This window comes from Plectropomus leopardus, chromosome 12, assembly GCF_008729295.1.
Source record: "Plectropomus leopardus isolate mb chromosome 12, YSFRI_Pleo_2.0, whole genome shotgun sequence".
Taxonomy (NCBI): Eukaryota; Metazoa; Chordata; class Actinopteri; order Perciformes; family Serranidae; genus Plectropomus; species Plectropomus leopardus.
The window spans coordinates 2,016,253-2,041,757 of NC_056474.1; the positions used below are offsets into that span (position 1 = coordinate 2,016,253).

Here is a 25,505-nt window from a genome sequence, read left to right on the forward strand (position 1 = left end):
TTTCCGTTGAACAGTGGCATTTTCCGCATGTACCTGAATATTGGAAACTTCGTTATGAACATCTTCTTGACACAGATTGAAATACCGGTAATCTGCTCTCTATGTGGCTGCTGGAGGTTTTTGGGAGAAGAATATTAATCATGTCAATGTCAATAATAACATGACAATTTATTGTTTATGTCATGTTTTCTTTTCTCTTAAAAAAAAATTCAGGATATGCCATTGCTCTTTCGTGTTTAGCCGTCACAGCATGATTTTTCCTGATCTGGGCTGCTTCTGCGTGCTGGGTCATTATGCAGGAGTTGTTTCCGACGTCTGTCAGGTAGGTGCCAAGTTCCTGTTACTCCATTGCCTATTTCTCGCCTCAGATGTTCTCAGAAACGTAATTCAGTGTAATTTAACTTGTTACCAGCCAGGCGCCAGTGTTCCCCCCTTTCCACCGAAATTAGCGCAGGTTTTTCAAACAGGAGTAAACCAGAGTCAGAGGGGATAAAAACCCATGTCTACTGCAGAGTCATTTGACCCCGGTCTGAATGCCGATCATACCATTCTCATTGCATTAAAAAGCCAGATGTTCGCAGGTGTTTTTTGAGTTTTTTGTGCAGTGGGAATGAGGCTTGTGTCAAACAGACAAGCTCACATCATGTCACTGACCAGTGGGAGTGTTTATTGTTCTGGTGCATTCTGGTCACTGTAGGTTTTCTAGCTTTTAAACAAAAGTGAATGCTACAGCCCATTTTCCTCTGGTCATGGAGCACCAGCTTCAAAAGTATTTGTGTCTTTGTGATGCACTGACAGCCCAATTTTAGGAAAAGAGCAGCTTTCCAGCTTTGAAATACTTTTTTAAAAATGTCTCAGCAAAAGAAAACGGCACAAAGAAACATTAACAGACAAGATTTATATTATATTTATTGACACAAAAAGAACAAAACCTGTGCCGACTCAGCTTTGCTCCACGACTGTCGTCCTTGACAAGGGCGGGATCCAAGGAGGTGTCAATCAAAACGTGATCTGCCCACACAGTCTGGAGAAATGCCGTTATCCCCAAAATGAGCTGTTTTAAACGTGGTTTTCTAATAGTTGGGGACATTTGTCTTCACTCATATTTTTGCAGACACTTAATTAGACACTCTACTTTGATTTAATATGTGCATTCTTAATATTTCTAGACACATTTCCAGACACTTCAAGGAGGGTGCATGAAGACCTTTAAAAGTTTATTTATTATATATTTGCGTTTATTCTGAGTTAACAAAAGTGCTATTCAACCAGCATGTGGAGGTGTTGTAACTGTTACATATTTACTCTCCAGACTTTAACACCTAAGGGCCTTAATCAAGATTATGACATCAAACATTTTCTTTAAATTTAAATGAGTTCCTAAAATGCAGCCCAAACCCAATGGCTCCCTGTGGCTTTGACAAAAAATTATATGCAAATTAAAAAAAATATATTTTGAACATTTTTCCATGTAAAAGTGATTCTTTCTGTTACCAGTCTTAAAAATGTGTAGCATATACACAGCATAAAACAAGTGTTTTTAAATTTAATCAGCTTAAGTGTGAGTCATATTGGTACAGCCTTGTGTCTTTTCCTTAAATTTAGCTAAAAATCATTTTAAATACTGTGGAAAAAAATTGCTGAAACAACTTTATTTTTATGAGCAATTAACTTAAAATGTGTGTTCATAAATTACACTTAATTACACTTAATATTTCTTTCAGATAATGTGGAAAACTTATTTGGAAGATTTGTATGGGTTATCAACTTGAAACCTAGTGATCATAATTAAGGTAATAAAGTATTTAAGTACTATATTTAATTAACACAAATTTTAAGTTAAACACTTAAAAATGACATTTTTCACATTATTTAAAAGCAATTTTATAGTGTAATGCTGGTCCACTGTTACCACAATTATGCTTTTTAAAGTTGTTTACTAGTAAAAATTAAATTGGTACAACATTTTTTTCCACAATATGTAAAACGAATTTTAAAGTGTTAACTACTTATATACTTGATAACCATAATTATGAACACAGGTGATTGCTCATAATATTGTGTTATTGCAACTATTGTTTTTCACATTATTTTAAAGGAATTTTAATGTGTTTAAGGAACTTATTTGTATATGCTCGGCCACACAGTCCATCCAAATAGGCTGCCTTTAATTTTAACTCATCTCATTATAGTAATGCAAAGTGGTGCCAGTAAGGTGAACTGGTCGACATGTTTTCTTCCACTGTGTAACCATGATTTACAGTCATTTATTATAAATAAACCGTCGTCAGTTTTAAATAAAAGCAACTCATAACTGAGAGCAGAGCAGGAATACAGGCGGTCAAAATAAGGCTGCAGTCTCATGATCCTCACATGTGGCGTTTGTGTGTAGTTTATCACTTTTATCAGTTTTAGCAACACCACAGTAACAAGAAAACGGTCACATCGCATCATTTGAAAAGTTTAGCGCACAGTTTGAGTTGTCATTAATTACACTAAAGATTTGTTTCAGTAAGTAGTCAGTGTTAGATCTTTCCAGTCAAGTTCAGCATCAAGCTGCATGTTTTTGCTCTCCAAGAGCATTCGTGATTCGTGATTTTGAACTTTATAGACCAAATTAAAATTGAATAGAAATTACTAATTTTGGGGCCTTTGTCCCACAGTTAACTTTGACATGATTAGTCTGATAAGCTCTTCTGCTGCATAAATACATTTACAGCCATTTCAAACAAACACAAAGCGAGTGGACTGATATCAGAGATTTTAAGATAACAGAAGTTCAGTTGGGGTGAAAATAAAAAGACATATACGACCATCTATGGCTACTACTAAAGCTTTAGTGCATGTCAGCTGCGGCTTTTCAAAGGTATAATTTAGAAAGGTTAAACATTAATGGATGCTGTTTAAAACTGTAGTGCTGCCTTTTTTTAAAACAGACACTTAACTGATTTCAAAATGGCCAATTTCGGAGAGATCCTGAGGCACATTGGAGAATTTGGATTATTCCAGCGGATCCTTCTGATCGCACTTTGCATTTCGAATATATCTCTGGCTTTTGCCTTAGCAAGTCTTGTTTTTATCGATTCAGATCTGGAGCGACACTGTAACACAGACTGGATCCTTCAGGCCGACTCTAACCTGACCACAGAGGAGCAGCTGAACCTGACTCTGCCGCGGGACGAGGACGGGATCTTCAGCAGGTGTCTCATGTTCGTCCCTGTGGACTGGGACATCGGTGCCATCAGGGAGTACGGACTCAACGAGACCACAGGGTGCCAGAATGGATGGGTGTACTACAACACACTGTATGAGTCCACCATAGTCACTGATGTAAGTAACAGGTCTGTCTCATTTATAACAAAAATATTTTTTACAAGCCGTTTTCTCGATATAACGAGATATTATCTCATTATAACAAGATATTATCTCGTTATCTCGAGAAAACGAACTTTGGTTTTTTTTTTTTTGTTTTTTTTTAACTTTATTGAATGAACGTCAGAAGAAGAAGTGGCGGGTGGATGATGTGACAGCAGGTGCCGTGCGGTGTTCAGCGCGGATAGCTCATTAGTGCTATTGGCAAAGTGTCAACCCAGTTCAGTTTAGTAGAAGCACATATCTTATTCAGCTTAGCTTTCAAGGTGCCATTGATTCTTTCGACCATTCCTTGACTCTGTGGATGATAAACAGCTCCCAATCTCTGTTTAATCTTAAGCTGCTGCAAAATGCCTCGAGCAACTTTTTCCACAAATGCCTTACCATTGTCAGAGCTGATTTCTGATGGAATACCAAATCGTGGAATGACTTCTCTGATCAGAAACTTGATAACAGTTCCTGCTCCTAGGTCTTTTGATGGTGTGGCTTCCACCCACCTGCTGAATCTGTCGATGACCACTAACATGTACCTTTTTCTATGAACTGGTTTTAACATGTCAACATAGTCAGTCACTAGGTGTTTGAATGGACCTTCTGGTACCTGAATGTGTCCTACGGGTGTTGTTATTGTTTTTCTCACATTGGTCTGAGCACACACTTCACACTGATTTAACACTTCATCTACCATTGCTTGCATGTATGGCGACCAGTATCCCTGTTGTTTTATTTTCTTTAACACCTCCCCCCTGGCACAGTGGTAGTCACTTGAGTTGTCATTTGGGTCATTTTGGGCTGCCTCAGGTCGTCGTAGTATCTCAAAATCACTTGAGAAGTTAACCACTCCAGCGAGGGATGGATACACCCCTGCTGTTGTTTTCCTCTGGTTTCTGTAATGTTTGTTCTGCTTTTCTTTTAACTCAGTTAAACCTTCCTTCAGAAATTTCCTGTATTTTTCACCTTCTGTTTTAAACATGTTCAAAATGTTTAACTCCAACAACTACTACAGCAACTACAACTACAGCATCATAACAAAAAAACTGCTATTTAAATGATTAAAATTCTGAAAATGAATGATTATTTAATATTTATGATTAGGACTGATGTTCACAGTCACAGATGTAAGTAATAACTGTCAGCCAGCAGACATTTGAAACATTTCAAAATAATTTTTTTCCGTTTGTTCAACAGTTTGATCTGGTGTGTGACAGAGCTAACTTCGTGGGACTGGCACAAATGGTGCTCATGGGCGGTATTCTTCTTGGTTCCTTCGTGTTTGGGCCTGTTACTGAATCGTAAGTGTATTTAAAAAAAACTGCCAGTCTGATCTATGCTGAGAAGATAAAGAAATAACATAAAACACAACACAGAGCCCCAGTGAATAAATGTGCTTTTGCAGACATCAAAGTGGCGGCATCCAGACACAGAAGGATACCTTAGAGCGTCACATGTAGACGCAGAAGTCCACTGCGAAGTGGCAGTTTGTGACGATTCGGGATGAGAACGTGTTGGATATGCATGACTTTTGGGTGCATTTCCATTTTCATGTACAAAAGTATGAACGCTTTGTGAGAACAGCCTGATTAAGTTTTTTTATTTTCTTTATTTATACTTTATTTAATCTCGGGAGTCATTGAGGGAGACCCTCATTTTCAGTGGCGCAGAGTGTACATAGCAATTCACACACAATCAATTTAAAAAACAAAAGAACAAAGACAAATACATACATGTTCCGACTGTTTATCCATCATATTTTTATTCTTTGTCCATCAAAAAACAGATATCTAACCATGTGGCATTTGAAAGGTCTTAAACTAACCCTGCAGAAACCCTGATTAATGCTCGTTTAATATTCTTTTTTTCTCCTTCTGTTGCAGATTTGGTCGCAAAAGAGCAACCCAAATTACAACACTTATAATCTTAATATTTCAATTAACAACAGCACTCAGCCCCAATGTCTACTTCTTCTTTGCATCCCATTTCATGTTGGGATTTGGAAGTGGAGGCTATCGAGTCAGCTCTGTTATACTGAGTACGTACTGTACACATGCAGAATTAAATATTTTTTTGTTGCACATAATAGCAAAATGATTGCAATTCTATTATTATTATTATTTGGAATTTTTGAAAATATCAGTGATTTTAAATGATCTAAAGAAGCATGTAAAAATGTAGAGCTATTGACCACCAATTGATCTGTTTAGCCGTTTTAAAGTAAATGTCAATGTAATTATGAGATGTATGTCATTGTGGCATTTATGGCATATGTTTGTTAAAAAATGAATTAAAAAAAACTAAAAAAAAAAACAAAACTGGTGACTTAAGAAATAATGGTAAATTGTATATTCTCCTTGTTGCAGCCACTGAGTGGATCGGGCCGTCCAGAAGATCATGGGGAGCAATCATGAGTCAGCTAATAAATGCAGTTGGACAGTGTATTGCCGCTGGAGTGATCTACCTCATCCGACAGTGGAGAGTGATTCAGTTCATCACAGTGGCTCCACCTGCTGTGACTCTTACTTACTTATGGTGTGCATTAACTCTTTTTATCTTCTTTTATTGTTACCAGCCAGGACAGCGGGGCTGCAATTGCTTTCTTCTTGTGAGTCCGTGTGTGTATCTATGATCGCCAAATGTGTTCCTGGACAAACCTTTTGTCGTGGAAAGGACCTCAAATAGAATTTTGTGTACTTTGTCATGTCACATTGCGCGTTTCTCGGCAAAAAAGATTGCACATAAACGCACCGCAAAAACAACAACTGATGCCAATCAACATGCAAATTTTGCATCTGTGTGAGAGGACATAAGTCTACATAGCAGCAGGCGGCAACTGTCTTTACTCGTCATTAACAAAGGGAAACCAGTGAGTACATTAAATACAGTAGTTTTAAATCCATCAGAGGCACTTGTCGCTTGCTGCTAAATCCACAAGTCTCTTGCTCTCTCTCTGTGATGTGGATGTATCTGGGTAGCATGTAAATGCTGGTGTGCAGAAACTGTGAGCTCTTGTTGCTCTTGTGCAAGTGTATGAACGCGGCTAACTATTTATATAGCACCTTTAAAAACAGTAGTTTACAAAGTGCTTTGACAGACAAAGCAAAGGCAGGAGCTTTGGCAATAAAAAGATAGACATCAACAAACATGACAAACAGAGAAAGGTCTAAACCAGTCAAACTAAGAGGCAAGAACAAAATGTGTATACGAAAGGTCAACAAGGTTTAAGCAAATAAAAGTGATAAAGCAGGCAGATCTGATAAAAATAATATGAGAAGTAGTATAAGAAGACGACATGTTGACATTAAAACTTCACCTGACTTTCCATCGGCCTAGTTTGATAACGTATACGGTCCAAGCAAAAGTGCGGGATGTAAACGGGGGCAGGAAGTCGGGAAGGGGCCACTGAACTGACACTTTCTTTGTTTCTATCAGGTTTATTCCAGAGTCGGCCAGGTGGCTGTTAAGCAGAGGATGGACAGAAGAGGCCAGCCAGCTGATCATAAAGGTGGCAGCCATCAACAAACGGCCCGTTCCAGACACTCTTCTGGAAAATGTATTGACCACAATTTTTTTCCTTCTTTCTTCCTCTTTTTACTCATCCCAGTAAACTGTTACTATGACTTGATATCAGAAACTATGCAGAAGGTGTACTGTGCACAAGTGTTTTACCAAAGTGTGTTTCTGTTGCAGATGGTTGTGAAAGAAGATGTAAAAAAAAAAGGAGGCATTAAAGTGATTTTCAGATCACCTGCACTGACCAAATATTTCGGCATCCTGACACTGGGATGGTGAGTTGAAATGCCCAAAAGCTCCACTGACATCCCAACCCTTTGAAACATTTGCAAATTGGTTCGATTTCTTCAAAAACATGGAAAGAAGGCAGTAAGATTTGCCAAAAAAAAGGTAAAAAAGTAAATAAAGTCAGTAAATAACCTGAAAATTATCAAGAAAAAAAGAAGAAAAAAACAGACAAGGAAGTGATGCAAAAAAGGTGCTTAAAAAATACTCTGTGACATAGTTATGATGATATATGTATTTTTATGTTTATTTCCCTTTTATTAAAAAAAATCACATTTTCTCTCTTTCTAAAAACAAATTTTTTGTGTCACTTAGTTTTCATGTTTCAGCAGTTGTTTGCTCATTTTTGTTGTTTTGTTTCCAAAAAACACAAACAAGTAATTCAAGATGGATGTCCCTCACTTAAGCCAAAACTAAAAACACAATCCACTTCCAGTTGAATTATCTGGGTGTGTTAGTCCGATTTCAAGAAATTTTAATTAGTCCTATTTCAGTCAGACCAACATGTTTACATGTATTTTAAAAGTCCACTTTTAGTCAGATTAACACAATAATTGGACTTTCTCTATCATCATGTAAAAGCACAGAGTGTCTCTGCAGGATTAACATGTTCTCTTCTCGTCTTTAATCTTCAGGTTTGCACTGAACCTCGCCTTCCTCTGCCTGTACTTCAACATGAGAAACTTGGGCTTCAACATCTTCATCACACAGTTGTTGTTTGGTGCGACTGAAATACTGGCTAATTTACTGTGCGTGTGGCTGTTGGAGGTTTTTGGCAGAAAACTATTACTCGTAGCAACACTTATGATGGGAGGACTCGCTTGCTTGCTAATCCTAGCTGTTCCTCAAGGTACAGAAAACCTCTTGGCACATTTCAGCAAAATGACAATTTTTATATGTTTGTCACCTTTTGGTTTTGTATGTTGTCGTTTGTTTTTTTTTTTTTCAGAAAATGGCACTGCTGTTACATCCTTAGCTGTCGCAGCGCGATTTTTCCTGGTCGGGGGTGTTTGTGTATGTAATGTTTATGTTCAGGAGTTGTTTCCCACGTCTGCCAGGTTGGTGTCCTACAACAAGCTATATTTATAATAACCATGACTATATATTTAAAAAATATTTTATCCAGGTTGTTTCCTTGTTTGTTTTTGTTTTGATTTCTTTATTTTGTGTGTGTGTGTGTGTGTGTGTGTGTGTGTGTGTGTGTGTGTGTGCATTCTATTTTTCTGTTAATTGTCTTGTAACTCTTAATTTCTTGCGAATTTTTGGGTCGTTTCTTACTATGCTTGCAACCCACTGTGGTAGATTTAAGATGTAGTAGAAAAAAAGGACAGTGACCTTAAATGGCCACATATTTGGGTGACAATGAGTTGCATCTGGGGAAGATAATTGTTATCAATATGTTTGTCTCACTCTATTCTACCATTTTACCCATGCTTTTTTGTGTGCACGCTCTGACTAACGGTGTCTTTCATAGCATGTATAGTTGATCCATGCACTTGGATATTGATCAACCAGTAGGCGAAGAATTGACACCCCCATGACACACAGGCCAGCCCCCCTCATTTGCATTCATAAGGTGGAAATGTAGGTGGAAAAGGAAAAAGAGAGGTATATATGTTTGAGGAAATAAATGGAGGGGGAGGCAAACAGTGAAAATAATACATAAATGAATGCATAAATAATTACACATGTAAACAAATTAATTTAAAAGTTAATAAATACATTTGTAAAATTGAAAACAAAATGGGTAATTAAATAAATAGGGAAATTTATATGCAAAGTGTAAAATAATACATAAATAACTATATAAATATGAAAATTAATAACTTGGTAAATAACATGAAAAATTATAATAGTGTCACTTTTGGCATTCTCATTTATTTATTGACATATTTATTTCTTTATTTATGATTTTGTCAGTTTCAGCCCTCCATACACCACTGTATGTTTGAGTCGTCTTTTTTTTTTTTTTTGCAAAATTTGCTATTTGACCCAATTGTGGAAATGTCGATGTAAATAATATTCCACTCTTCATATTTGCAGACAAACAGCCACAGCTTTAGGAGCCATGATAGGCAGATCAGGTGCAGTAGTGGCTCCTCTGCTCAACATGTTGGCCGTGTACCACAGGGCCATTCCCATCGCAGTCTACGGCAGCCTCGCGGCGGTCAGTGGAGCTCTCTGCTTCCTGCTCCCTGAGACCAGGAGAAAAGAGCTTCCCGAGTCAGCCGAGGAGGTCGAGAACAACAGGTGACTGTCACAAATATGTTTTATCATCATATATTTCATAGACAATTTTAGATCTCTCACATTTCACCATTTGTCTGCCTGTCTTTCAGAAATGAAACCTCAGAAGAGTGAACAGGTGTGGTTAAAATGCAGAATGCATTTACTTCAGACCGCGCTGAAGTCGTTGCTTCAAAATTCATCATATAAACAGACCAAAATCAGCTGCAGGAGTTAAGAATATAATGTGTTCTTGTCTTATTCTGCTTAATATGTCGGAAACCAAGCTTTCAACATGTAACTATATGGTTTTTAAACAGTAATCAGATTTTTTTTTATTCTGAGTATACACCTAACATATAACATAATGGAATCAAACGTCATTCATTAAGCATTAAAAAAGTCACTCTTTATATGTGAATAAAAAGTCTGTGCTAGTATTTGCAAGAGAAATGATCAAACTTTTTTTAATAATAGCAAACTACATGCATTTTCCACATAACAATTCACATAGCTGAGAGTTGAGCTGAGAGATTTAGGTATCAATTTAAAACTGGGAAAATTTATTTTTCATTTCACAGGGACTTTTAACTTTAAAAGAAAATCACATTCACAACATAAAATGCATTGATTTGTAGCAGTTATATAAAGACATCCACAAAAACGTAAAATTACAATAGGAAATGAAAACAATATTGATTTTTTAATTCATTAAATGTAAATTGTTAGAAACTCAAAATCCAGTAGTCGCTCTGCACATCAACAGTAGCAAAATTTGTAATAATATACTGTTTATTAGCACTTTGTCTTACTTGTGTCTCATTAAAACATTTGTACACACAGTCCTGTCCAATGTATATCTGTGGTCATGTTACAGTGTTTGTATGCACAAATACTGTGTAATATGTTTTTGTCAACTGGTTTTAATAACAACGTCTTTGTTTTTCTAACTTGTACGGGAACTTGGTCAGCTCGAGTGTTGAGTCATTTCAAGCTCCGACTCCCGAGGTAAATGGAACGCAGCACAAAAATGCATCTTGAAAACATCTTTTAGTTTCACTCAAATGCTGTGTGTTACATCATTTTAACACAGCTCATTACACTACAAACTTTTCAAATACTGCTGATTGGTCAGTGATTTCGGAGGTGAAGCAGTGACACAAAAAGGCACCTTTCATGGGGGAATGGTAAGATGCCGCCACTTCGAAACTGCACTAGTAACACTAATACAAGGAGCTGCAAAGTACTTATAGGGCGTACTGGAAGGGTGGTGGATGGGTCCAACAAACCCTGGACTTTTCCCGGGAGCCTGCTGTCTGCTTCCTAAAACAGTTTTGAGCCAAACCATAGTGATGTTTACTAAAGCTAACCACGTGCTTTTGTTGTACAATGAAATTAACAAAAATACTGAAGTTCTAATATGCATCTAAGGGGCAGAATCTGTACATTTCCTGTGAAAACTGAGGTGTATTTTGAAAAGGCATAATGCATGTATCAGGCGTAATATTTCAGCATACGATCCCAACCTCAAAAGCCACCTTTCATGGTTTCATGGTTTAGCTGAGTACCCAGCTATACAGAACCGTTCACGCCGTTATGATATGCCACCGGTCGGCCATACAGCATCCGTTGTGGCAGCATGATACGCAGGCTAATGACGTCAGCTGATTAGTCACCTGACAGAACGTCACCTGACATTGTTGCGTCTGGTGTCCGCATGATACACCAGACGCAACAGTGTCAAATTGAAACACTGGCAGTAAGTATGTAATATAACGTGCATGAAGGTCCCTATAGGACAACGGGATTCGACCAACAAGCCCCGGACTTTCATTTTTGAGTCCTGTGTTGGCTTCCCGTCAGAGTGTGATGGGTTTTTTTCTGCACCTTGTCATGTGGCTTTTTTGTCTAATCCTAATCATCCCTTTGTTGTGTAATCCTACCATGTGATATTACTGACTTCCCAGCGATGGTTGCTATGTGCTTTTGTTGCCTAAACATAACCACGTGTTTTTGTAGTGAAATGCCACATCTTTGCATTGGTAGCAGCATCCCATAATGTCAACAGACACAGAAGGATACCTAGAGCGTAATATGTAGAAGCAGAAGTCAACAGACACATTATCAATATGTGATGATTTGGGATGCAAACGTGTTGGACGTGCTGTCCGAAACTTTATGAGCAAATGTACAAGGATATCTGGCGTGACATGAAAGTCAGCTGACCAAACAGCGGTATTTGACAAGTTAGGATGAAAAAGTGTCAGTAAACACAGTCCTGCTTTTACCCGAGCAAATCATCCATCCAGCTGCTGTCTGTAACGACACTTTCTGCTGTTTTCTCTGTGTTGTCAGACACAAGAAGACTGTCCCCAAAAAAGTTGACATCACTCGGCTCAGACACTGGCAGCAACTGTGGCTCTGATGCAAAGATGCTGTCGGCAAAGAGATCTGTCTGAGCTGAAGGAGCAGCACTGGAGGGCAGATCAAGTAAATCATTCACTGAGTTAGAAGCCACTGTGGTGGATGGTGACAATGTAAACACATCACCAAATATGTCATCAGGGAAGGCAGGCGGTTGGGTTGAGGAAACGTCAGCTTGGAGGGAAACAGGAGGCGGCTGAGCGAACAGCACGTCGTTTGAGCCGAATATGTCAAAGTCTGCACCCTGCTCTCTCACCTGGTTGTTTGTAGCAAAAGGAGTTGAGGTTTGATCCTTATCTTGCGCTAAATCAGGGACCACGAGCTGATCTGTCAGGCCGAGCATCACGTCATTGTGAGCTGATGTTGGTGGAGAGTCAAACAGGCTAAAACCATCAGTTGGAGCAGCTGCGGACAAAGCAGTGCCACTCACAGAAGAAGTATTGGCAGGGGTGTTCACGAAAATCTCTGGACCAAAAGGATTAGAGGAGTTTTCGCTGTTCAGATCAAGATCTCCTCCTCCTGCGTCTGATGCATCCAGTAGTTCAACTGGCTTTTGAGCAGATTCTTCAGAATTCATCTGATTGTCCGGTGGTGCAACAGGGGCTAAAATATCATCATTAAATGGATCACTCAAAATTTCACAACCTTTCTCAGCTGTTAACGGACTGATCGACTCCTCAGATGCCTGGTTCACTGGTTGTACTGTGATGGAAAGATCTTTACACTCATCTTTTCTGGAATCAGTTACAGAAAGGCCACTGCTTTGTACGTTTGATTCTTGATCATCTGTTTGTTCGGGATCTGTTCGGTCATCTTCCCGTTTCTTGAGCTGGTCGGTTTCGATCACCACCTCGCTTTTGGGCTCAGCAGAGTGTAACTTTTCCTTTATACGCTCTGCAGCCTCTTGTTCTTGAAGAAATTCTGGAGACTGTTTTTGCAGCTCTTTTGTAACGGCCTCCATTACCTCCTCTGACTTTTTGTCATCATCACCTGCTTTATAATTTCTTCCATCTTGCGCAGCTGATTTCGTGGCGTCTTCAGTCTTCTCAGAGGATGACTGAAACAGTCTTCCCAAAAGTCCACCACCAGGTTTGACATCGGGTTTCTTAGCATCTTTTGATTCAACCTTGCTGTCATTTCCGCTTGACGTGAAGAGCTTTGACAAAGGACTCTTCCCTTTGGACCAGGATCCCAGTTTGGGCTTCGTCTTTTCAGCCTGTTTTGCTGAACCGCGCACAGAGTTTGTTCTCACAATGGGCTTCTTCTGACTAATTCCATTTTCTTGGTCGCTAGTCTTTTCAAGTAGGTTTTTATTCTTCTCACAGCGGGCCTCTTCTGCGGTCGTATGTTCTGCAGGATTTTGTGGAGTGCACAGATTTTCTGATTCGCACAGATTGACAGAGTTTCGTGGAATGACTTGGGATATCTTAGATTCATCTTGGTATTTTGCAACTTCTTCAGATGAAGTATCAACCTCGTCTACGACTTCATGCAGAACTGGTAAATCATTCTGTGGAACCTCTTCGATGCTCTCCAATTTGTCATCAGACGCTTTGCTTGTTTCTTTGTGGCTTTTAGACTCAATGATTTCAAGGCTCACCTCGCTATTGCTCTGTTCTTTGCTGAACTCAGAGTTATTTTCGTCAGTGATGTCTTTTGTATCCTTTGATTTTCTCACTTTGCTCTGTTCAGTTTGATCTGTAAGCTGCGTACTTTGCTCTTCACCTTTGGCTCCAGCTGTCAGGTGGACCTCATAAAGACCTGTGACATCAGTCTGCAGGACCTCTTGACTGCTCTCTACTTTAACGTCAGGCTCTTTGCTCGCCTCACTCTTGCCCTGCTCTTTGCTAAACTCAAATGACGAGTTATTTTTGTCACTTGCATCTTTTATATCATTGCTCACTTTGCTCTGCTCAGTTTCATCTGTAAACTGCTTACTTTGCTCTTCACCCTTGGCTCCAGTAGTTTGGTGTGAGGACTGCTCATACTGAGCGATATCAACACTTGAAGCAAACCGTACGGACTTCCTGACTTTATTTTGATAAGAGTCCAGCCTGTAAGATGTTGGATTGTAGTTTGTCTTTGAGGTGGGTGCCACATTTTCCTTTCTGGTTTTCTGGTTTGTGACAGTTATACCCTTTTCCAGTGAAGGCGAGGACGAGTTATGCACTGTCAGAGAGACGCTGTTTTTGCTTTTTGTTTCCTCTGATATTGGACTTTCAGCTGAGTTGGAAACCATCGTCTTTGATTGTCCCTTGACCCCTGAAATAAAGGACAACGTCTTCACTTTATCGCTCATTTCTCCACTGTAGTTCATCCTTAATTGGTCACTTTTGTGATGCTCTGATGCTTTGCCAATGTCGGATATCTTATTTTTCACATATGATCGCTGCGCTGCTGGATTAACCCCCGGACTCTTCTTCTCTGGTGGCCAGCTCCTCTTCAGTTTGCCCTTCACCTCCGCACCACTGTTTGATCCCAAATCTCTTGCTAATGTTTTTGTGACTGACGCTGCAGCAGAAGACTCACGGGAGCCATCAGATATTTTTACATAGCTTTTTCTTATTTTAGCTTTCGTCGCAGCATCTGCTTCATCAGTGCCTTCATTTTTCTTGAGCCAGTGGTCTTTGTGTTGCTTGTGACCGAATCCCTCATCATAATTTCCTGATCTCTTAAAAAGCTGTTTGTAATGAGGAATGCAGTAGAACTCCCCATAGAGAGACGAATAGTTGTGGAGGCTGCAATAAAGCGAAAAAGTCTTTTGAAATACTAAACAAAATCAAATATTGTTTGATTTGTCAGAGGATTTATTTGTGCCAGATCAGCTGCTGTGCATTATTTACATTTTGCAGTAATCATGATTTAATTTCCTTTTTAAATAATGTTTTTGCACATTAATATTAGGGATATTATGAAATTGATCTTGATCAATATATCGATTCAGTCATTGATGCAAAGTGAAAACACTGATACAAATTGTCGTCTCCAAGTCTCGCCTTGAATTTTAAATTTTCTCAAATTAATCTCACAATTTTTTATCCAAGATGATGAGAATGTACTTATATTGTCTCACACTAATTGCAGGCTTTTGAATTGGATCGAATCAAAATTGTATCGTAGCAGACATTGTAATATCGACAAATATTGCATCACTGTGCAAAGAATCAATTTAATATCGTATTGTGATGAAACCTGTGATTTTCATTCTTAATTAATATTAAGAGTTTTATTCTGGTAATTTATTGTATTTTTCTGTTAATAATTGCTTGTACCACACAGTGAAAAATATCTCACCTGAGCTTCTTCCTACAGTGTTTACAGCAGAAACAGTTGTTGTGCAGGACAAGTTTATTGGCCACCATTTTTTCCATCGGATAGACGGGTGTCAAACAGGCCGAACACACATCCTTGGCAGGTGACCCAAACTATGATGACAACACAAATTCAGTTTAAGGTATTTTGTTGTAAACATTTCACTTCATTTGGTGCCTCTGTCATCTCTAAAATTTTGTCTGTATTGGAAATATTTAAGCAATAAATTATGTGAAAACTTAAATTATTTATAAAAAAAAAAAAAAAAAAGATATTAAACTTTATATTTCTTTTGTTTTTAAGGAGCAGTTGGCTAATGCATCGGAGCTATTCCCTGCCTAAAAAAGCTGAGGACTGCTTGCAGAACCCCCAAGTGGCCAGCTCCACACAATAAACCCAGGTGACCTGAAAATATTTTTATTTTTCTCATTTGATAGAGGCTTATTGATTTCACAGCCCAGATGCCAGAAGAAAGTGTCGGCATGGTACCTTTCTGAAAACTATGTTACATATGTGCATTTCAAACATAAATACATCAACATTTCTAAAGTGACGCAGTTTATAAGACGACTTTGTGATCTTGAGGTGGAGGGGATCTGGTGGTGGATGGTGAAACTGCTGTTAAGCTGCAGACCACTGTTAAAGACCAACCAACAACTAAACCTATCGTGTTTAGTGAGTCATTCCTATGTTTTCATTTGCTTTTTAGGCTTTAATCATGAATTTTTTGTAGTGTTTTATCAGCGGTGATTGTGCCAGGAATAGTGTTGTTTTTTTTGCATCTTTTCCAGCTGGGAATGTGCCCTCAAAACTGGGATTTAAGCCAAAGTGAGATCTTTTCCTCACCATAACCAGACTTTTTTTTTCTTTTTCTGGCAGTCGAGTTATTTGTTTGAGCTAAGTCATGCCAACCATGTCCTGGACCTACTGTATTAGTGAACTGGACTTGCCATGAAGACATAAATAATGCCACTGATACATCAGTTGAATTTGAAGACGTCAAATTCAGTCAACTATCTAGAATTTTGATAGTGGTATGTCCAGGACATATCCCACCTTAAGATAGCAAATCTGAGTTTTTACACTTTAGTTTTTGTAGGAATTAAACAAAAGCATTTTTTTATATCTCCAGAGTATTTAGGAGTATACATAATAACAGATGTTAATTCCACTACAGAAGAGACTTTATGATCTCTAAAATTAGGTAGAGAAAAAAGTAGATATAAGGATATCACCATTGTTTGTTAGCCAAATGAGTTGCTATATTTTGAATATCTGTAAAAAAAAAAAATCCAAAAAATCCAATGTCATGCATCTCTAATTTCAATATATTGCAGAGAAAGCACATATGAAACATGATTTGTGGTTCCTCCATCAGAAATGTTTTGAGCATTATGTTTGAAATGAAACTGGTTATCAACCAAATGAGTTATCATCCCTAGTATTTACTAAGGCCTATTTCTATTTATTTTACTTTAGATTTCAAAAGTTGTGCAAAAATAATGGGACCAGTATCAAAAACAGAAACCACTTTTCACAATCACATCTTTTAAACTTTTATTTATTTAACAATTTACACAACAGAACAACAGTATCAACTATATGCTTAAATTTAATAAAAGAACTTAACACTTTATCATGTGGTTACAGTATAAAATCTATAAGACAAATGCTGTTTCATTAGAAGTCAACATTTTAATACTTCATCATTTTCACGACTAACAAAACCTTTTCCTTAAAACACATTATAGTAATAAATACACAAATGGAATAACTGCTTTCCTAAAATCAAAGGACTAGGAAACACACTGCTCATCTTATTTAGTGCTTTTCCTTCGGTTGGCTAAATGTTACAAACACCGTCCCTTCCTCGTTGCTCAACACTTTATTGTCAAAAGGGCGCGTAGATCTTCGGATTAATGGGGACGTCATGACTTCGTATCTGGCTGGACTCCCGACTACTTCAAACAGCGCTGACGATTTGCTGTCAGACTGTTTGGTGACAAATGTCGAAGTCACAGAAGAGACAAACACGTTGCCAAAGCCATCGGTCTCTTCGTATGTTTCACTGACGGTCTTTCTGCCAACTATTCCTGCAGGTTGCTCTGGAACGGTTTTCACTTCGAGCACGCTGACCTTGCGTCGTGCAGGACTGTTGCCGTTCTTTGAGGTTTCAACAGCAGCACACTCTTGTGCCAGATCACCATTTCCATCAGAATCAACCTCCGTTTTTGGTTTAAAAGTTGACATGGGTGACTTCGGTTGTTCGGCAGGCTTTCTTGCAGCTGAATGAATGGAGATGAATGATGGGGAAGACTGGGAGGAGGACTGTCTGATGAGTGGCTTATTGTGTCTGGGCACCTCTTGTTTTGAATCCGAAACTGTTTGCGTATTCCCATTAGATGCCTCTTTGATTTGCCCTGATTTGGCCTTGCTTGACCCAATACTTATTTTCCTAATGTTGTTGGCGGGTTGAAAGTTTTGCTCCGCTTTCAAAGATTCGTCAAAAAGTCCTGACAACCCTGTGATGTCAGCCTCGGATTTCAGATTAGAGACAGAGTATAAAGCCTTTTTTATTGCCTCTTCAATGTCAAGGAGTTTTGCCATCGTTTGTTCCTTCAGATTCATTATTTCCTTGCTTGCCTTTTCAAGATCTTCAAACGCTGTCTCAACTGAGGAGATGCTTTCTAGATCATCGTCCTGTGTCTCTACTTCAACTTTCTTTTCCTCCAATTTACTTCGCTTTCCACTGGAAACCATCCAAGCGGGGACAGTCTCATATAATGTCTTAAAGGAGTCTACATTGCTGGTCTCTCCTTCTATCTCTTGCACTTGAGACAGGATTTCTTTGAGTTCCTCTCGTTTCCTCAAATTTTCAAAGATCTCCATGGCCGCTTTCACATTTCCCTTCATGATCTCCTCCTTGTGGACAGAGAGCCTTTGTCGTCTTTCGTCATCTGTCTCTTTTACTTTCTTCTCTCTTAAAACAACTTTGTCCCCCAATTCAGGTTGCTTTTCGTCATTTTGCCGTGCATGGCATGTCTTGGTCTTTGTTTGCTGTGCATCCTCAGGTGATTTCTGTTGTTGTGCATCAGTTTTGTTAGTTTGTTTATGGTCACTAACATCATTTATCACTTTAACCTTTTTGGACAACAAAGGGGCTTGTTTGTCTTGAGTTTCCTTTCTTTCAAAGTTTTGTAGAGCAGCCTGCAAGCTCATGTTCATCTCATGTTTACCATCTTCCGCGTAACTCTTCATGCACATTTGTATTTCTTCAGCTGCGTTGATTTTCTTTATTACATTTCTCTCCATTTCCACTTCAGTGCTGTTTTGTATCATTACTTGGCAGTCTGGAGACTTTGAGTGTGTCGGTGGACTTGTGTTATTTGAGTTTTGCGATGCTTTGGTGCAGTTTTTGTGGGATGTTTCATGCAAGGTCTCTTTGCTGATTTTGCTGTGTGTTTTGGCTTCTTCAGGAGACAGTGTAACAGCAGGTTTGATTTGTTTTGGAGAAATCACTGCACTTTTGATGCTGTCTTTAATCGGGCAAGCAACTTCAGGAGCTCGTAAAACATTCGGTTCTTCCACAACTACTGATTTTGTCCATTGTGGCTTTGGCGGTAAAGCTGGCTTCTGCTCCTGTGGTTTCTCGCCTGTCTTAATCGGGAGTGGAGGTGGAGTTACATGCACAGAGCTGGATGATTTAGAGTTTCCATTTGCTACAGGGTTGGGTGTTGAATTCTGTGTTGTAATGGGTGGTTGTCCTTCACAGGTTACTGAAATTGAAGGAGACAATTTTGTGTCAGATGGAGGCATAGACACCACAACACACTGCTTGCTCCTCCCTGAACAAGCCTTCCCTGAATTCCTATATATCATTGCAGCTTTATAGTCTCCTTTGGATACATTTACACTAGACTTCTCAAGAGATTGCAGAGCCAACTGGACATTACCTCTTACAATATCTTCTTTATCTAGGAGCTTCTGCTCTGTTGCTGCACTCTGCAGAGACCTAATAGCTGCCCTCACATCTCCTCTGATAACTTCTTCTGTCTCATCTTCTGTTGTCTGACCATTACACTCAAAACTTACAAAAGGTGGCAGTGATTCTGGTGCACAGTTACTGACTATAATTGGCTGACAAGCCTCAAAGGAAACATGGCTTTCCTGATCTTTCTCACTGACCTTTGGATAAGTCTTGATTTGCTGGCATCTGGAGGAAGACGAACATGTGGATTGCATCGCTGCAGAGGAGCTTTCCTCTTGTGCTGTGACGTTCAGGTTGTATATTTTTCCAGGGACAATGACGTCACGCTCCACATGCATGCTTTGCTGCTTTGCCATTTCCAGCGACTTTTTAGCTGCTTTCACATCTCCGGATATGATGACCTCTTTCTGCGCTTGGCTTCCTTCTGTTTCAGGCCCCGATAGGTCCATGTCATAGATAGTTCCCGGCGTAATGATCTCCCGCTCCACACACATGCTCTGCTTCTTTGCACGCTCTAATGACTGCATTGTCGCCTTGATGTCGCCAGACACTATTTCCTCTTTATCCACCATGACAGGTTGCTTTACTGCAAGTTGTTGCTTTGCTGATAAGATATCGCCAGGGATTATTTCTTCCTTTGGAACAAAGTTTTCAACATTGACAGAGCACTCTGACGAAAAAACCTTTTTGGTGTTCTTTACATCCCCTGGTAAAACGTCAGAAATAGTTCGCTCCACCTGCTCTTTCTGCTGACAGAGACTTCTCTTTGCCTCCTTCACATCCCCCTGAACTATTTCAATGTGCTCCTCAGCCAGAGGGCTGTGATCGACCTCATCTCCTGATGCGTCAGTGTGAAGACTTTTCAGATAATGCAGATCTCCTTTCTCAATGCAACTTTTGAACAAATTCACATTTCCCTTTTCGTTTTCATCCACTCTACACGACGCTGCAGTCCTCTGACTGTTGGCAGTAGCTAACAGATTTCCAATCGTAGACTTTACATCTCCTCTCTCTATGACGTGACTCTCGGTTTTGGTTTCGGAGTTGCAGATTAGGGAATAAACTGACATCTCTCCTTGCCCTCCTGCAGTTTCTTGCATTATGAGTCCTTTTTTCAAATCCTTATCTTGAATGAGCAGTTCATCAATCATCTGGATGATGTTTTGTATTCTTTGATCCTTCTCGATATTGATAGTTGTGGCTGATTGGTAGACTGGGAGCTCCACTACTGTGGTATTCACTTTACCTTTCTCCACTTCTCTAAGAAGACTTACTTCGGGCTTAAGGGTTGGTTTGAGTAAGAGTTGTATCATAATGTTCCTGATGTTGCCCCCAACAACCTCTTCATTCTGGATTTGCACACCCTTATTGCTCTCAAGCAGATATTTTGCCATGTTCACAGTTCTCCTCTCATTTGCTTCGATAATGATGCCGCTTGAGTGAAGGAAGCTCATTTCATACAGATAGGACAGGGTGTCAGCAGCACTGTTTCCAGTGATTTTGTCCAGAGGAGTGGTCTCAAAGAGCCAGGTAGTACACCTCACATCAGATTTTGGTATCTCCTCCTCGGTACCTTGCACTGAGGCGTCCTCGGGCTCCTTGATCTTGTCCAGTGGCTGTGATTCAAATAGCCAAGTGCAGCGTTTCACGTCTCCTTTCTGGCTGTCTTCTCTGTGGACCGTTTTTACCGGGCCTTGCTCCTGAGGTTCACCTTTCAGACTGTCAATCGACTGATTCTCAAAGAGCCATGTGGAGGTCCTGACATCTCCATGTTGGACGTCAGTGACACTAACCATCCGCATAAACTTCTGACTTGACTGATCAGATTCAAATATCTGTTTATTGAGCTGCACATTACTGCTTCCCAAGTCTTCAATGACCCTGACCGAGGGCTCATCTCGGCTGGTAAGGGAGTCCAAAGGTTGTGTCTCAAACTTCCACCTGGCTGATTTGACATCTCCTTTCTTGACGTCTTCTTGGGTAACAGCTCGGATCACGTAAACTTCCTGCTCAGCCTTGATGGCATCAAGAGGTTTCGTCTCAAACATCCACCTTGCGCCTCTCACATCACCACTCATTATCTCCTCTTTTTGCACAGTTGTAACTTCGTGAAATTGTCCCTCTTTGTCTCTGATTGCATACCGTGGCAGGGACTCAAACATCATGGTACTCGACTTCACGTCAACATTGCTCACAGGTTCTTCTACAGAGTCTGACTTCTGCTCAAGGGGTTGGTCGTGGATTTTGTCCAATGAGGAGGTTTCAAAAATAAACTTTTTGTTCTGCACATCCCCGCTCTCCTCCCCACTGACTCTCTGAAAGTTTGCATCATCGTTGTCCTTGTTGATCTGGTTCATGGGACAGTTTTCAAACATCCAAGTGAATTTATGTACCGAACCCTTTTCAAGGTGTTCGTCTTGGATCAGCTCATTAGTTGTTGTCACCATTTCTAATCCTATTTCATCGAGGGACTGGGATTCAAAAAGTTCTTTGACTCTTGAGACATCTCCGGACTGAAAGTTGACCTGGCTGACACGTCTCACATTTTGTTCATAATTTGCATCCTTTCTTATTCTGTCCAAGGTTTCTGTTTCAAAAACATGTTTGACTGTTTGGACATCAACCTCCGATTGGACAGAATCCTGAATTGTGTTGCACAGTTTCAAATTGTACTCCTCGCCGTCTTTGATGCTGTCCAGAGGCTGTGATTCAAAAAGCCAGGTGATGGACTTGACGTCAGTATTGTCAATGGCTTCTTTGTCGCTTACTTTTTCAGATTTGTCGTACAAAATGTCCATTGGTTGCGTCTCAAATAACCATTTACATGTTTTGACGTCACCTTTGCGATGCTCCTCTTCTACAGAAGCATCCTGCTCCGCCTGGTTGAACTTGGAATGGATCCCATCAATTGTTTGGGTTTCAAACAGCCACTTTGCCGTTTTCACATCGCCCATCGTATCCTCCTGTCTAGTGATGCCTTTGATCACTTCGACATTTCCTTTTCCCTCTGCAAGCTCATCTAAAGGCTTGGTCTCAAACATCCACTTATAATTTTGGACCTTCCCTTTGATTATTTCTTCTCGGCTGACTGTTGTGACTGTGTGGAGGTTTCCAGAGCTGTCCTTTATTGCATATAAAGGAGTAGCCTCAAACATTGCCTTGTTACCTTTTACGTTTCCAGCTTCAATAGCTTTTTCCTCAGCAGTCTCTCCGTCTGAATGAGCAATTTTGCTCAGAGGAATAGTTTCAAAAAGCTGTTTGAATCCTTTGACGTCGCCTTTTTCAATCTCTTGTTCCTTGAACGAGGTGGTCTTTTGGACGCTGCAGCTTTCAAATATTTGTTTTTTGCCTTTGACTTCTCCTTGTTCTTCAGCGGAAAGGGTAACTTTCTTCAAATGGCCAACTTCATAGCTATCATTTAGGGTCTCCATTGGCTGAGTTTCAAACAGCCAAAGAGAAGTCTTGACATCTCCCGCAATGATTTCTTCCTTTTCCAAAGACTTTTCTTCCGAGTCTCCTTTTAGTGCTGCCAAGGGCTGCATCTCAAAGAGCTTCCTCTTGTTCACGACATCGGCCTCTGCTGCGCATTCAGCCACCATCCCTTCAAACCTGCCCACTCCCATGACCTCTTTTGTTGTGTCAAATGACTGAGTTTCAAACATCCACCTCTTTTGATCAACTCCTCCTCTGTGCCCCTCTTCCAAAGATATACCCCGAATTATTTTCACCCCGTCGGCTCCCTTATTAATCAGGTCCAGAGGCTGGGTTTCAAAAAGCCAGCGTGCAGTGCTGATGTTGCCGCTGTTGATCTCCTCCCTGCAGATGGATTTAATCTCGTGGATATTGCCACTGTTGTCTCTGATGGCACAACACGGCTCTGCCTGGAAGAGTTTTAAAGTCTTCTGGACGTCTCCTTTCTGCTCTTGAAGCTCGGATTTCAGTTTAAGGAAGCTGTGGTCCTCGACGGAGTTGCAGCGCCCCAAGTCGCTCAATGGTTTAGACTCAAAAAGCAGCCGAGCCCCAGTCACGTCTCCTGGTTGGATGGGTTCTTTCAGCACAGCTTCAAACAGTTCACCTTCTTCTTTTGTTGATTTATTTAGAGAATCTAAAGGCTGGGACTCAAATAGCCATGTCGATGTTCTCACATCTCCTCTGACAGACGCCTGTCTTCTGGCGGACATGTGTTGGGTGTCGTCGATATGTTCAAACATGGAGGAGGTGCCTCGGACGTTTCCGCCTTTTAACTCTTCTTCATCCAGCAGCTTCTTGGTTGCATGAGGGTCCCCGATATTGTCCAGAGTCCAATTCTCAAAGATCCACCTCATGGACTGAACTTCACCTTGATAAGCTGCATCCGCCTGAGTTTTTTCTGACTGCACCGCCTTCATTACCTCATCGTCCACGGCGTCATCGAGACTTGCCCTCAGGTCTGGGTGGATGTGTTTAAAGAGCCTCTTCAGCTCACTTTTCTGACGTTGCTGGTAGAACGTGGAAAAGGTTTCTTTCGGTGGAGGTACGGGCAGACTAGTTAATGCTGATGGCCCTTCATAGTCGAGGGGTCTTGGTGGTACAGGAGGAGGCGGGGGGGGAGGCAGGTCGTCTTCATCATGAGATGAATGTGAAACTGTGACTTTCCTGGCTGCTTCAGCCATCTTTAAATGAAAGACAGATGGGAGTAATACTGTCAGGTTTCAGTCATCAAAAACAGTATTAGAAAACATGCAAGTATTAGAATGACATGCGTTTTAGCAAGTGAACTTACTCTACCTTTTGTTTGTGCTCGCTTGATGTTTTTCACTGCAAACCATCCTCTGTCACACCGGGGTTAACAAAACACTTCAAAGCTGTTAGTAAGCAGACATCACACAGACAACGAGTCTGCACTCCAAGTGCACGAAGTTACAGTTCAAACAAAACATCTGCCTTTGGAAATATAATTTTGCATTAAACCAGCATGAAGTTCATTTTTTGGCCACTTGGGGGTAGTGGAAACAAGCTAAATCGCACTGCATTGTTCGACTCTACCTGACTCCTTTTTGATACTTTTCGCAATTTGGCCGTTTTTGCTTCCTCAGCCTGTCTGAAAGCGGCTTTATGCACTTTCATTTTTAATTTTTTTTTTAGGTTTACAGCCCTTTAGCTCCCTCTTTTTTCCTCCTTTCTTTTTTGGCATCCCAGTTTATTGTGCAGGTCCTGGCATTGCAAGGAAATTTACTCCAACATTTACTAATAATTATTTTAGTTAAGTTAATTTCTCAAGTTAAGTTTTGAAAAGAGGGAGGATTATGAGAAAAATATCCAAAAATAGGCAAAATTTCCCCAAACTGTATTTATAATTACACTGATTTATATCTAAAATCATGTTGCATGAAAAATATGACAACATTTTTTCTGCTCTTTTTAGGTTTTTTTTTTTTTTTAACTTTTCATTTTGTATTTTCTTGTAGCTTTTTTATTATTTGTTCACTAAATTTTGAGTTACTATTATGTTGCATGTTGAGTTCTTGTATGTAGGTCAAAGGTTAACTCTGTCTTTGCTCATACAAGCAAAATAAGTCAGTGGCACAGCACACAAACTAAAAAACAGTGTAGGAAGGGCTGAAAATACAGTACCTTGCTGTTTTTAGCTCTCGTTCCTGGAGTATTGACGAGTTCCTGTTGAAAAGCAGAAAAATAAAGCTTTAGATCAGTCTGGATCATGAGTCAGTATATATATATTATCACTGTGCTGCACATGTGCTAAAGTATTCGATAAGTTTAGTGTAAAATGTTGCTCCCGTTGATGCAGAGCATTGTGGTCATTCCCTGGTGAGGCCCTTGACCTCGGTGTGCGAGGAGGAATGAGAAGCATGTCAGGAACTCACGGGCTGTTTCGAGCCTCCTGTGGAGTCGCTGGCTGCTGCTCTTGACAGATAGAGAGCTGATCTGTCTCTCACTGAGGAGGAAGTAGATATCCTGTCTCTGCTGTGTCTTGCTGGCGTGCCCCCCTTAGTCAGTGACGGACTATATTTATCGTCTGCAATGGAAAAGACAAAATAAATCCACAAGTATACAAAAATTGCACAGTAAGCTGACAATAGCTGAACTGAAATAACATTTTGGAATTTTGGTATTTCTTTTTCTAGTTCACATCTGTCGACACACACTTGGAAAAGTAGGACTCATGTTTCCCAAAATAAATCTAGAGTGTGTTTAGTGCCAGCAACAAGTTTAATGATAACGCCGTGTGTGTATTTATATGGATGTTGGAATCTTTCTTATCACTGTTGGAGCCCCCTATTAACCCTCTGAAATCTGAGCAAAGTGTCTTGATTTCTGTCAAAAAAAACATAACAGGCAGGCAATAACTTGAGAAGGAATGGCTTAAAATTGGCAAGAAATTAGTTTTTTT

At 39.9% G+C, this 25,505-nt stretch overlaps 3 protein-coding genes across 3 annotated transcripts; 1 reads left to right on the forward strand and 2 right to left on the reverse strand.

The window, feature by feature from the left end:
* The first annotated feature begins 276 nt into the window (after positions 1 to 276).
* Positions 277 to 9,763, forward strand: LOC121952021 (solute carrier family 22 member 13-like). Its single transcript, XM_042498531.1, has 11 exons — positions 277 to 322; positions 3,089 to 3,330; positions 4,561 to 4,664; positions 5,247 to 5,401; positions 5,730 to 5,898; positions 6,799 to 6,919; positions 7,057 to 7,154; positions 7,800 to 8,014; positions 8,114 to 8,222; positions 9,208 to 9,414; positions 9,504 to 9,763. Exons 2-11 carry the CDS (start codon positions 3,208 to 3,210, stop codon positions 9,523 to 9,525), a joined length of 1,323 nt encoding a protein of 440 aa, XP_042354465.1. The 5' UTR covers positions 277 to 322; positions 3,089 to 3,207; the 3' UTR covers positions 9,526 to 9,763.
* An 80-nt stretch (positions 9,764 to 9,843) lies between these two features.
* On the reverse strand, positions 9,844 to 15,424 carry LOC121950944. The gene is made up of 2 exons (XM_042497081.1): positions 15,109 to 15,424; positions 9,844 to 14,552 (listed from the first exon to the last, which is right to left on the reverse strand). Exons 1-2 carry the CDS (start codon positions 15,183 to 15,185, stop codon positions 11,675 to 11,677), a joined length of 2,955 nt encoding a protein of 984 aa, XP_042353015.1. The 5' UTR covers positions 15,186 to 15,424; the 3' UTR covers positions 9,844 to 11,674.
* A 1,246-nt stretch (positions 15,425 to 16,670) lies between these two features.
* xirp1 (xin actin binding repeat containing 1) lies at positions 16,671 to 25,141 on the reverse strand. Its single transcript, XM_042498299.1, has 3 exons — positions 24,979 to 25,141; positions 24,728 to 24,769; positions 16,671 to 23,766 (listed from the first exon to the last, which is right to left on the reverse strand). Exon 3 carries the CDS (start codon positions 23,764 to 23,766, stop codon positions 16,948 to 16,950), a length of 6,819 nt encoding a protein of 2,272 aa, XP_042354233.1. The 5' UTR covers positions 24,728 to 24,769; positions 24,979 to 25,141; the 3' UTR covers positions 16,671 to 16,947.
* Between the last annotated feature and the right edge of the window lie 364 nt (positions 25,142 to 25,505).

Bases quoted from the DNA above. Each gene is read 5' to 3' on its own strand.
- LOC121952021 (XM_042498531.1), top strand. From the start codon at position 3,208: ATGTTCGTCCCTGTGGACTGGGACATCGGTGCCATCAGGGAGTACGGA. The intron at 5,899-6,798 runs GTGTGCATTAAC...TGTTTCTATCAG, and splicing joins GTGACTCTTACTTACTTATG to GTTTATTCCAGAGTCGGCCA. The intron at 9,415-9,503 runs GTGACTGTCACA...CCTGTCTTTCAG, and splicing joins GAGGAGGTCGAGAACAACAG to AAATGAAACCTCAGAAGAGT.
- LOC121950944 (XM_042497081.1), bottom strand. From the start codon at position 15,185: ATGGAAAAAATGGTGGCCAATAAACTTGTCCTGCACAACAACTGTTTC. The intron at 14,553-15,108 runs GTGAGATATTTT...GCTTTATTGCAG, and splicing joins CACTGTAGGAAGAAGCTCAG to CCTCCACAACTATTCGTCTC.
- xirp1 (XM_042498299.1), bottom strand. From the start codon at position 23,766: ATGGCTGAAGCAGCCAGGAAAGTCACAGTTTCACATTCATCTCATGAT.